Source organism: Eutrema salsugineum, unplaced genomic scaffold, assembly GCF_000478725.1.
Source record: "Eutrema salsugineum unplaced genomic scaffold, Eutsalg1_0 scaffold_2, whole genome shotgun sequence".
Taxonomy (NCBI): domain Eukaryota; kingdom Viridiplantae; phylum Streptophyta; class Magnoliopsida; order Brassicales; family Brassicaceae; genus Eutrema; species Eutrema salsugineum.
In genome coordinates this window covers 9,811,948-9,825,401 of record NW_006256829.1, presented here as the reverse complement: position 1 = coordinate 9,825,401, position 13,454 = coordinate 9,811,948, and the positions used below count along the sequence as shown (strand labels likewise).

The 13,454-nt window shown below is 32.0% G+C and overlaps 1 protein-coding gene across 1 annotated transcript; it reads left to right on the top strand.

Annotated features, from left to right (window-relative positions):
- Positions 1–2,200: 2,200 nt before the first annotated feature.
- LOC18018975 (chaperonin 60 subunit beta 3, chloroplastic) lies at positions 2,201–5,708 on the top strand. The gene is made up of 15 exons (XM_006401251.2): positions 2,201–2,320; positions 2,537–2,754; positions 2,836–2,961; positions 3,046–3,183; positions 3,272–3,367; positions 3,462–3,704; positions 3,791–4,025; positions 4,115–4,284; positions 4,365–4,442; positions 4,520–4,591; positions 4,670–4,774; positions 4,869–4,961; positions 5,051–5,143; positions 5,223–5,349; positions 5,438–5,708. The coding sequence occupies exons 2-15, from the start codon at positions 2,551–2,553 to the stop codon at positions 5,449–5,451; spliced, it is 1,794 nt and encodes a 597-aa protein (XP_006401314.1). The 5' UTR covers positions 2,201–2,320; positions 2,537–2,550; the 3' UTR covers positions 5,452–5,708.
- Positions 5,709–13,454: the final 7,746 nt, after the last annotated feature.

The window sequence follows — 13,454 nt, the reverse complement described above, 5'->3', positions numbered from 1 at the left end:
TGGTGGTTTAAAAAATATTTTTAAAAAAACTTTCAAATTTTGATATAAAAGACCTTATATCAAATAGAAGGTTTGTTTGTGATTTTCTGAGATTAAGAATTTTAATTTTTTTAGTTATATATAATATTGACTAAACTATGTTATTTGTGATTATTTATATTTTAATGAAGATTTCACTATATCTCCAATAGAAACCGAATAGAATGGTGATGGAGATAATATGTTTTTTGGCATGATATATTTATTAGTTCACTTTCGTTATCAGTAATTTTTTTTTTTACTTTGGATTAACTTTATGATTATCGTTATTCATGTCAGATTTATGATTATCGTTATTCATATTAGACATCTCTATACCTATTAGACTATTAATCTTCAGGCTTGTTTATGTTTACATTTTTAGTGCTAATTTATGTTTTATGTACTTGTGCTAAATAATTATCATATTATTAACTTTTTTACTATATTTTCAATATATATATATATAACTATTAATTTATTCACTTGAAGTTGATCCGGTGATCCGTTGACCATCGGATTTACAAACATTGAATGGCTCTTAATATCTATTAAATAATCCCATGTGATGATATTATTCGTGCTATAAATAAGATATAAATGAAACGATGCCAAAATTTTTCCTTTGCAATGAGTATTAAAAAAGTTTGTAACAAAATGGCATTTGGCTAAGTTTGATTTTTTGTTTTTTCACGGTCGCGTCTTTTGTAGATATTCAGATCATGTGATGTCATATAATATTATATCACAAAAGCTCAAGTTACAGGTGGCTCGTAATATCTATTTAATAATACCATATGATGATATTATTCGTGCTATAAGTAAGATAAAAATGAAGCGATTGCAAAACATTTTCCTTGCAATTAGTATTAAAAAAGTTTGTAACAAAATGGCAATTTGGCTAAGTTTGATCTTTTGTTTTTTCACAGTCGCTTCCTCAACTCCACCGGATGATCCGGTCAGTGTAAGTCCGGAAACACAACGTGCAAGGTGACTAACTCGTACGGATCCTTTCCCGACCGCTCTATATAACTCGTACGAAGCTGCAAAAGTTCTTCATTTCATTAGTGACATTGGTGGATTTAGAAAAAAAAAGTTATCAGAGTCAAAATATAAATATATATATTACATATAATTTAGTTATTTAAAAGTATTTGAACATGATAATTTTTTTTTCTTTTAGTTTTTCTTTATATTGATTGATATTTTGCTTATGTTTTGCTTATATTATGTTTTTGATTAGTAAAATTCTTTTTAATATAATATATTACATAAATATTAAAGTTTGACTTACTGGTTTTGTATGTCGTGTCTTGACTGTCTTCTGCCGTGTCCATCATGCGTACACCGAGATGGAGAGAGAACATAGGATTTTAGTCCATTATAATGGGCCTGTGTTTCTTTGTTTTAACATAAGAGACTGTTATTGCACAGCTTTTTTACTAAGAACATCTTCAACCCAATCCTTAAACTCTTAACTTTAAAGTTTATTATGTTCTAATACAATTTTCAAACCCTCAAATTTTGGATTCGTTAACCATTCATAACACATTTTTCTTTATACCAGTGCGCTAGATTTAAAGATTGTACGCAAATTAAAACCGACGACAAAAAAGGGTTGTTTTTCGTGTCCAACGTGTGACCAGGGGAATAAATTAAGAAAACAAGTGGATTATGTTTGGACTTACTTCCGCATTGTGAACGAGGAGCTTTTGCATATCGATGGCAGCTTTGATCGTGTCTATGACGAGCTTTAGCCTACATGTAAAAAAAGCAGCCGATCTTTAATAAACCGGTTAACATTCTGAAAGTTTTTTTTTTTTTTGAACATAACATTCTGAAGGAATTTCAATCAGAAAGAGAAGGAGACAGTTTTTGCATTGCTTCTTTACTAACTATTCCATTTGGTTTGGAACATGTGACGACAATATTATGTGTTGAATCTTAGAGAACAAAAACAGTGTCTATAATGATTTAAAAAGTGTCAACAATGATTAATAAAAGAAGTGTTTGTCCATAGTATTATATTACAAGTAGCTCGCTCGTACGTGTAGTGTGTAGAGTAGAGTTGATGGGTTTAGGGTTTTAAGTTCTGAAGACTTCCAAATCCAACGGCTCATATTCAACCAGAAACCTTGGAGACGCGATCCTAGAACTATACACTTTGATCGTTTGTACTCTGCACTCGTATCGAATAATTAAAAATCACAACTTTCCAGTCACATAAAATCGAATTCTTCACGAGAAAACCCCTCATTTGCTAAAACCCTCTCTCTCTCTTGATCGCTTCTCGGTAAGAGTGGTAAGTTTCAATCATCTTTCGATTTTCGAGTTTTTATTTGTTCGAGTGTAGGTAGGTGGAAAAGTTGTTTGCTTTCAGATACCCTTTTTGATTTGCTCTTCGATGATTACAAAGTTCAATAGTCCTCTGATTTGATTCGGGTCTGTAGGGTTTCTTAGATCACTGAATCAGCAAAAGTTATGATTTTTGATGTGTTTGTGTTATTGTTTTTTGCAGAAGAGTGAATCGTCATGGCTTCAACCTTTAGCGCAGCGTCTTCAATGGGCTCATCCTTGGCTCCTCCTTCGAACCGTTTATCATCTCTTGTTTCGATCTCATCAAACTCTTTTGGAAAGAGTCAGAGTATTGCGCAGAGGAAAGCAAGGTTCCCCAGAATCTATGCGGCTAAGCAATTGCATTTCAACAAGGACGGGACTGCGATTAAGAAGCTTCAAGTGAGTCAAATGATAAGTTTTGTTCGATTCCACCTTTTTGTATTGGTTCCTGATTCCATATTGAATCATTTCGTCGTGTAGGCTGGTGTGAATAAACTTGCGGATCTAGTTGGTGTTACTCTAGGTCCTAAAGGTAGAAATGTTGTTCTTGAAAGCAAATACGGTTCTCCGAGAATCGTTAACGACGGTGTAACAGTCGCTAGAGAGGTAATGTTGTTGCCTTATTGTAGTAGCCTTTGCTCTTTTATCTTTGCTTTTGTAGATTTGAAGATTTTGCTTTTCTTTGGTTAGGTTGAGCTTGAGGATCCAGTTGAGAACATTGGTGCTAAGCTAGTGAGACAAGCTGCCTCCAAGACCAATGACTTAGCCGGTGATGGAACAACCACATCGGTTGTTCTTGCGCAAGGTCTCATCGCTGAAGGTGTAAAGGTTTGTAATTTGAAGTCCCCAACCAATCTTTGTGAATTGAACAGATCATTGTTTGGTTGAAATGTGATGTGTGAATTGAAATATGCAGGTGGTGGCTGCTGGTGCAAACCCGGTTTTGATTACCAGAGGAATTGAGAAAACCACCAAGGCTCTTGTTGCCGAGTTGAAGAAAATGTCAAAGGAGGTACTTTTTTATATTTTAACAGATTCTTTTGGTCATGACTCTCTGTTCATTGTGTTTTAAAGGATTGTTCTTTTTTTTTTTTTTGTAATTGCAGGTCGAAGATAGTGAACTTGCAGATGTTGCAGCGGTTAGTGCAGGAAACAATTACGAAGTAGGCAATATGATTGCGGAAGCAATGGCAAAAGTTGGGCGTAAAGGCGTTGTCACTCTCGAGGAAGGAAAAAGCGCTGAGAATAGCCTTTACGTTGTTGAAGGAATGCAATTTGATCGTGGCTATATATCTCCTTACTTTGTCACCGACAGTGAGAAAATGTGTGCAGAATACGAGAACTGCAAGGTACTTATTACTAGTTAAATCCTATCAGCTGTTCAAAAAAACCGCCTGATTTTGAAACTTTTTTTGGTCTCTTCTTGTTTTTGCAGTTGTTTCTTGTTGATAAGAAAATAACAAATGCTAGAGACATTATCAACATTCTAGAAGATGCGATTAAAGGTGGATACCCGCTTTTGATCATTGCTGAAGATATCGAGCAAGAGCCATTAGCGACTCTTGTTGTTAACAAGCTTCGTGGTACTATAAAAGTTGCTGCTTTGAAGGCTCCTGGATTTGGAGAGAGGAAAAGCCAGTATCTTGATGACATTGCTGCTCTTACAGGAGGTGAGACCAGAATATTAAATGTTCTTTTCTATTACAGTTTCTTTATGTGTTTAGTTCTAAAGTTGGGGCGTTTGTTTTGCTCTTTGTAGCTACTGTAATTAGGGAAGAAGTTGGACTTCAGCTGGAGAAAGTTGGACCAGAAGTTTTGGGTAATGCTGGTAAAGTGGTTCTCACAAAAGACACTACAACAATCGTTGGTGACGGAAGTACTGAAGAAGTTGTGAAGAAGAGAGTTGAACAGATCAAGAACCTTATTGAGGTACATCTAAGAAAAACAATGTAATTTCCCAATAAATTGGTTTATCTTGCGGCTATGAGAAGTTTTCGGGATTCGTGTAGGCTGCTGAACAAGACTATGAGAAGGAAAAGCTTAATGAGAGGATCGCTAAATTATCAGGCGGTGTTGCTGTAATTCAGGTGAGATAATAAGAAGTAAATCACATTGATGCAAAGCATGTGATAATAGGTAGTAATAATAATAATCCATTCTATAGGTTGGAGCACAAACTGAGACAGAGCTTAAGGAAAAGAAATTGAGAGTTGAAGATGCTCTTAATGCTACAAAGGTAACAACATCTCTAAGCAAGAAGTGTCAAAATGTTTTTAACATTTTAAACCGTTGAAACCTTCGAACTATGTTCCAGGCGGCTGTAGAAGAAGGTATTGTTGTTGGAGGAGGATGCACTCTGCTAAGACTTGCATCGAAAGTGGATGCCATTAAAGAGAGTTTAGCAAACGATGAAGAAAAGGTTAGTCCAGAAGAGTTTCACAGTAGAAAAAGAAAATACATATAAGAGTTCTTTGGCTAATAACACTTGTTTTTGTGATCATCTTAACCTTCAGGTTGGTGCTGACATTGTTAAGAAAGCATTGAGCTACCCGTTGAAGTTAATCGCTAAGAACGCTGGTGTTAATGGTAGCGTTGTCAGCGAAAAGGTAAACAATATGAAGATCATCTTATACAGATTGCAAGTTTGAGTCTTTGATATAGAAACTAAGTGATTGGCTTTTTTTTTGGTTGACAGGTACTCTCTAGCGACGACCCAAAACACGGTTACAACGCTGCAACTGGCAAATACGAAGATCTAATGGCTGCAGGAATCATTGATCCAACCAAAGTGAGCAAATTTCCTTGTTCTTTTTTTTGGCAGACTGAAATCTTCTGTTTCGCGTGCTGACCGAGTTTTTGTTCTGAAGGTTGTGAGATGTTGCTTAGAGCATGCTTCATCTGTGGCTAAGACATTCTTGATGTCTGATTGTGTGGTTGTGGAGATCAAGGAGCCTGAATCAGCAGCTCCTGCTGGTAACCCTATGGACAATTCAGGTTTGTCTTGGTTCTTTTTTTCTCGATTCCTCTGAATCATTGGCGAATCACCGCAAACATTTTGTTCTGATTCTCTGTTGATTTTCAGGTTACGGCTTCTAAGTTAGCAATGAGAGAACAGAGTAATCTCTGAGGAAGCAAAGGCAACGACCAAGTTCTTTAGTTCCTGATCTGTAACATCTTTGAGTGATACCGTAATTGGTGATGCGTATATGTTTATCTTTTTTTCATTCTTTCAGGAAGTTTAGTGATTTTGCTCTATTCTGTGTTTCTCTAATACTACGTTTGATTAGTCAATTTCATATGATAGAAAAACTTGACTATCGTTTTCACAAATCTGAAGAAAACTTTATTTTCTATCTTACGATTGATAATTGTAGTTCTTTATTCAAGGTTGAGTATCAATTATAAATGAGTAAAATGTATAGACAGGTAAGTTTTTGTTACCAAGATTTTATTCCTATAAAAATGAAATAGAAGATAAAATCATGAGTAGCAGCAATCAAAACCGATTCGCAACGTTTTGAATATTATAAAAAAAAAAAAAAAGAGAGAGACTTAGCCTAATTGAATTATGTAGTTAACCAATAATCGATGTAAAATTAGGTGAATGACAAAAAAATTCAAAAACTTAGAAACATTATTCGTACAAGGTATGAAGATTACGACTTCTTGCCTTCATCACTTATCATCTCATCCACTTATCTTAGGATGATGTTATCATATTTAGTTAAGCTTATGTATGATCTTTATGCAATCTCGTAAGTTACGAACGATGATTTAGGATGATTCTTACGAACGATGTAACTCAATCGCAATTTGTACTCACACGTCTTTTTAGCTTTTAGTATATTTACCGATATAGTCAGTATATCTATTGATTGTCTCTAAACACACGATATCTCTAGAGTAATCATTGCTAGTTATACGTAAGAGGAAGATAGGTGTAAGGGTGTGAAGTTATTAATGAAAATGTATTAGTGGTTCAAACAGTTCTTTGTCATTTACGTAATTATGGTCAAAATCTTTGTTATGGAATGCAATTACTCAATCTCATATTTGATAGTTTTATGCCCTGTACAAACATTTTATGCCGTGTTCAACATTGAAATAAAAAAGTATTGTAATCTAAGTAAAAAAACAAAACAAGAAATTGCATATCTATTTGCTTAGTTCGAGAATTCTCACTACATGAGTCTAGACGTAGAGTACTGTGAATTACACATTAATATCTGTTACAGTTTACTACATAGTTACTACAAGGGTTCCCTAAAAACTAAAACGACTACAAATAAACATTTTTAACGCTGATGAAGAGCTATTAACTATTAAGTGGTTTTTCTATATTTTGATTTATTTGTTTTTTTCCTCAATATATAAAATAGGCTATTGAAAAAAGAATGTTTCTTCAAATTTTAGAGCAAATTAAATTCAACCATACTTTAAAAAATTGCGAATACATAAAACTCACAACCCTCTAATCTTTCTTATTTGGTTCATCGATTTTTTATTATAAAGCCACTTTTTTTTTTTTTTACTTTTAGAGTTGATAACAAATTGAAAGAAGAAAACACAGAAAGTGATCTTCCTAGAATTTTCCTTCTAGCATTTTGGTTTATTCTTTAATCTAACCAAGTATTTATTGATGAGAGAAATTCTAACCAAGTACATTAGAGCATTTTCAAAGTCAATCACACATTAAAAGGTGCGAGTGGGTTCCATTGTGACTCATCTCTTTCGACGTTCATTTCTTTTTTGGGTTTGTGATCATAATCTTTTTATATACCACAATATAGAGATAACAAATGTAAGGAAAAGAGAGCTACATAGTTCATGAATCGAACAACGAGAATATAATTATTGATGAAAGTACAAGTTTTAGATTAATTTCAAAGTCAGTACTCATATATTCTTTAAAAGTTGCCAGTGTATAAGTGTATTCCTCTGTGACTCATATTTTTCATAACATACATTTTTTGGGTTGTTCATACTTTTTTATTATAAAACCACAATTTTGTGTTCTTGAGTTGATAACAAGTTTAAGGGAAGATAGAGCTACGTAGTTGTCTTCGAGCTGATCCTTCTATATTTTTTAAAAAATTGTAACATATTTAAGGTAGAGAGAGCTACTTACTATTTGTATTCCTTGAAACATCTTTCTAAATATTTTTGTTTGGCTTTAACAAGGAATATCATTAATAAAAACAAAATTTTATAGCTTTTAGAACATTTTCAAAGTCGATCATACCTTTGAAAAATGCGAGTAAGAAATATACTATTTTTGCAGAGATATGAAACGATATTAGCCACCGCAATTTTTTCTATTAACCGACCGTAGTCGTCTGATTTATAGGATTTTTTTTTAAAGGTGTTTATAGGAAATATCATATATCTAATTTGAATCCTGGAGCAACCCATTCTGGTTCTCTTGGTTTATTTAATAGATTATAGCTTCTAAATTAGTAATGAGAATAGAATCAGAAGAGGCAAAGCCACCTCCAAAGTCATTAATGGCCGATCTAAAATTACACACCTGTTCTCCAATGTAAACTCTATGGTTTTTGGTGACATGAGAGTTTAGAATCTGATTTGCTCCTCAAACATATAGTTTTGGTAGTGTTATCCAGATCGGATGAAGTTATCTTTGAGCTGAGAATAATTGAATATTTGTAGCTTGTTTAGATCACATGACATTGGAGAAGATGTTTGATTGCAATAAATTGATAGACTGTGCAGCAAATTAGACTGTGAGCTATGCAGATTAGGGTTCCAGTGGTACTTGTCACCGTTGGCTATTATTTGTTTTTTTCAAGAAAGTATTTATTATATATACTTTTTATTTTTATTTTGACGGTTGAATGATTTGATTGCTTTTTTATTATTATTATTTTAAGGAAATTATCTGTTTTTTTTTTGTCATCTGAAGCAAGCTATAGAATTAACCTACAGTATTTAAGGGAATCTGTTAGTTCCAATTTACTCATGATATTATCCAGAATCTTATTATATGTATCAAAAGGATCTTTTAGAAAAAAATACATTTGTCCAAACCCGTAGAGTATTCCTAAGTTATTTTCTGAAGCAATCAACAAAACAAAAGGTTTTCTCAAGACTTCAATGTATCTATTTTTAGATGTTTATAAATTTTTATTTTCCTTTTCCCCAGAACTTACGAATTCATTTATTTGTTTAGGGGAAGAAGGGGATCAGAAGACTTCGTAAAATATTGTTTATTATTTTACTCAAAAGAGTGAAACACTACAAGTAAAGATGCTCCAAGTTGATAATGAATTCAAGGTAAAAAACAACGATTTAGTAGTCTTCTTAGAAACTTCTTTCAGACATCCTTTAACAAAAAAAAACTTCTTTCAAACTTTGGATTTTAGTGCTCAACACTTTTTTATGAATCATTTTAACGAAATCGAGATATTAAAAAAAAGAAATGACTATAAAATATAAATAGTTTGAATAGTGGCAATACAAAGCGGAATGGGAGAATAATATAACGAAGATTGAATTTAGGATAACAGTTAGTAAAATTCATCTATTTTAACTAATTGTTTTTTTTTTGGGTTAAATTCGGAAGATAATTTACTAATTGTATAAAATGTTCAATTAATCTACTGAATAACATAATATATATTAAATGTCTAAATGTTCAAACTTTAAACTGTAAATGACATATTATAAATATATCCCTTATAAGTTATGGAGTATGTTTTAGAAAAAAGTTGTTTTTAAGAGTTAAATGTTTTATATTTCGTAAATGTAGTTATTGTGTTTTATTATTATTTTATCCTTATTATTTTAATTATTTAACAAGAAAACTATAATATTAAGTAATTAAAACAATGATATTATTGTAATTATAGATAGTTTCTTAATATGGGTGAAAACTCTAAAATCATATAATGAGAAACAGAGAAAGTAATAATTACGTTATCGGTAAGAGAATAAAAGTATAGAAAGATACTTTTTTATTGTAGACAATGTAGAACTGTAAATAACTCTTGTCATATTAAGAAATAAATAAAATTTATATTTATTAGTTATAATTTTTTCAGTTAAAAAACACATTTTCTATGCACTTTTTATTAATAGTAATCAGTTGCTAAAACATATTTCTCTAAATTACTATTGATTTAGAGTTATGAGAAATTAATATGTGTGGAAAATCTAAGATATCTAACAATCAGGATTCGACCAAAAAAATCTAACTGTCAGAAAAAAATAATTATTATTTCATCGGTAAAACAGTAAAAGAGTAAGACATATAAGAAAGTACATTTTTATAGTAGACAGTGTAGATCACTGTTGTCATATACCAAAATCATTCAAGGAAGAATATATTAGTTTCTCTATTTCATAATATTTGATTTTTTTAACTTTTTCACACAGATTAAAAAATCATTAATGTTTAGATATAAATATATTATTTTTCTCTCATTAAAACAAATTTTATGATTATAAACCAATCATAATTCATCACTCTCAATTAATATCTCTTAAAATATATATTTATTATCATTAATCTATACAAAATAAATAAATAAAATTCTAGAAAATTAAACTTTGTGAAACAGAATAAAAACCTAGAAAATAAAACATTGTGAAACAGAGGGGGTATTTCTTTCATTAAAAAAACATTTCCTATGCACATTTTATTACTAGTAATGATGAGAAATTAACTTTAATAAACATTAATTGAACTTTCTAAATTACTATTGGTTTAGAGTTATGAAAAATTATTTAATAAAGATTGATGCATTTATAATCTAATAAAATTTTCTTTTTAATATGTGTGAGAATTTATAAAATAAATATTGATTTTAAAAGAGAAAATAGAGAGGTTAAAGACGACATGTTATTATTATAAATATTTGTAATAGAATTGGACTCGGTTGGGGCTCTATGACTGCTGAGTTTACTTCGTTCATGATCTTAAGGACTGGTCTTGGCGAGGTTTTTCTTCTCGGAACTCTTGCAGTGGCGACTTACAATTTGATGCATATGTGTGGTGGATTTTAAGTTTTGGGCAGATGTGCCAGCAAAAGAAAAAAAATAGAAGATTTTATTTAGAAACAAAAAGTAATTATCCTTAATTTTATGAGTTAAGCGACTACATATCAATAGATGAAAGATTAATTGAGGAAATGCAAAGCATAGTTTATAAACTAAGTAAATACAATTTACTAAATTTGTGGTATCCAAAAATACTCCTACATCTATTCATGAAAGTTTCTGCAGAAGTATTTAATGCTCTTTCATCCGAGGTGATATAAAATATTAAAATACAATAAATATCTTGAAGAGATCCTGCACCGTCTACCCTCATAATCTCGATTGTTTATTATTAACAGTAATATCTTGAAGGGTTATCTGCAACAAAAAATGGTCTCAATTAGCATAAAAAATAAAACCAGATATTTACCTTCTATATTAATGGTGATAACATTGGTTGTCTGCATAACCATTTATAAAAGGTTAAAAAGATGTTGGCAGATAACTTAATCGAGCCAATATCCTTAGCTGCTCAGAGGAACTCGTACCTAAGAGAAGGTGAACAGAATTATTATTTTAAAATAATAAAACGCGCTATTATCTGGTTAACATATTTAACTGTTAACACTATAAGTTATTTAATAAATTATGTTACCTGATATATTACCTGATATATTGCGTATTGTTATCAGGAAAAGATGATGTAAGGGGAAATTGCGCTATACCCTAGCACAAGTACCTATGAGAAATATACATCACTAATAGGTACTGATAATATGGTTGTCTTGAGTTTTTTGTTGTTATTATATAACTAAATACATCTGATAAAATAAAGATGTTGACAGATAATTTAGTGAGGCCAACATCCTCAGCTACTCAGAGGAATTTGTACCAAAGAGGAGGTGAACGGAATTATTACTTTAAAATAATAAAGCATGGTGTTTTTTGTTAACAGATTTAACTGTTAACACTATATGTTATCTGATAAATTATGTTACCTGATATGTTGTGTATTGTTATCAGGAAAAATTGATCCTAATTCACTTGATAACGTTATCTTCCAAAGTATTCAGCGTATAGGTGACTGTAAATCTTAAATAGTTAGTTATCCGCAGATCCATTCTGGTTATTATGTTATCAGCTGAGATTGTATCTTGATAATTTTTTTTGTAGATAACCTGGTTGGTCGGCTAATGACTAATGTAAACGCAAATATGTCAGGTAATCCTATTTCGGAAGCGATTTTGAAGGAAAACATAATCAATATCATGCACCAATTTATGTTTGCCGGCGACACCAAAATTTGTAGGAGTTTTTTTGGAGAGATAACAGATAACAATGGTGGTTTTAATAAAAAATCCTAAACTCTTTTTTTCCATCTAAAAATAATTTAATTTTAAATTTGGATAGTGTTGTCAGCCGAACGGACACACGCAACTGGTATTAGGTCCCATCTCATAGGAGAAGGAGATATGAATATATATCTGAAATAAGGATTTGTTTGTCCTTTTATCGTGAACAACTTACGTGAACAGTATAATTTTTTGAAAAGTTAATTTTCATAGTTTCTATTGACATTTAGTTCAATTACTCTAATTTTATCTAGAAAATATATTTGTAACACCTCGATAGTTTATGAACTATTTGTGAATGGTAACTAATGATGGTGGGAGGATACCATTTACTGTTTAACTAAAAATCAGGAGTTGTGCTAAGAGCACGTACAGCGGAGATTCAGGCCCAAAATCATATGCAGATTCGAATTAAAAATAATAGAAAATGGGCCATTTTTTAATGATCCGGTATCGTCCGCGACGAGTCTGAGGAGATCGTATCACGGCCACGTGTCGTGCGCTGGTTCGTCGATAAATCATGAAGTGGCTGAGACAAAAAAAAATTTTTCCATCGTGCATTTCTCTTTTCTTCACCCGAAATCTTTTTTTCTTTTTGTCGAAGGCGATTTCTCCGGCGACTTCACGGAATCTCGTCGACAACGACAAATCAACCGTCGGAAATAGTTTTCCATCGTCCAGCTGACGGAAAATTTTGACGGTGAGGGTGTAGAAAGCAGAGAACCGTGAGCTGAACGTGCCTCTGCTCTCGCTCTTCACTATCGCTTCGTCGCGACTCGATTCAGTCGGTAATGTCGCGATTCGAGTTTAGCTTAGCGGCGGATGTGTTACCGGAGATGAAGCGCGGTAATGTAGCTGGTCTTTCCATGGCTAGAACTTACTTTTCCCATCAAAAATCCAATTCGATTGAATCATTATTGGGCATGCTAAAAACTTGATTTTGAGCTTGAATTGAAATTCCATTTTGGACATATCGGGTTTACATTATTTGGTGGGGCTTCAAGTACGATTACTCATGTAGGAGGAGCACGATCATCGAATCAATGCTCATACCCAAATCGTTGCTTAGGCTACTTTTGTTTTTGCTGTTGTTACTTTGTCGAAGACGAAGAAGAAAGGAAGAGCACAAAAAGTGTATTGTGAATGGAATCAAAGAGGCTGTCGAGAAGTATACTTCTGTCTATGTTTTCTCTTTTGAAAACATGAGAAATATCAAATTCAAAGAGTTTAGATAGGCACACTAGAAGGTCAGTTTCTCTGTTTTTGTAATCGTTACTAGATTGGTGTTACCTGAATGTAATAGATTGAGACATTGCTTTGCTTTCAATTTGGTAATATCATTTGATTACTATTCGATGTTTTGCACTTGGAATAGAATAGTTTGCTTTCATTTGGTAAATATCATTTGCTTTCAATACAATAGTTTTGCACTTGGATGTTTTATGTCAAAGTTTTGCTGCTTACATGTTTGTAGAATATCAAAACTATTAAAGCTTTTTCTCAAGTCCTGTTCTAAAATATTTTTTTTTTATTATTATTGTTGATGAACCTAATTTTGAGGTTCACCACTAGAACCAGAAATTAGCATAAGTTCTTCTACAATCTCAAAATCAAAATTTAATAATATTTTATTTTGGTGAACCCCTAAGAGGAGTTCACTAATGTACATGCTCTAATTAAGAACCCACAAACATAACGAAATTCCTGAAATGTGATAAACATGGTCACTGCAGCAGCAACGGAAGTCACATC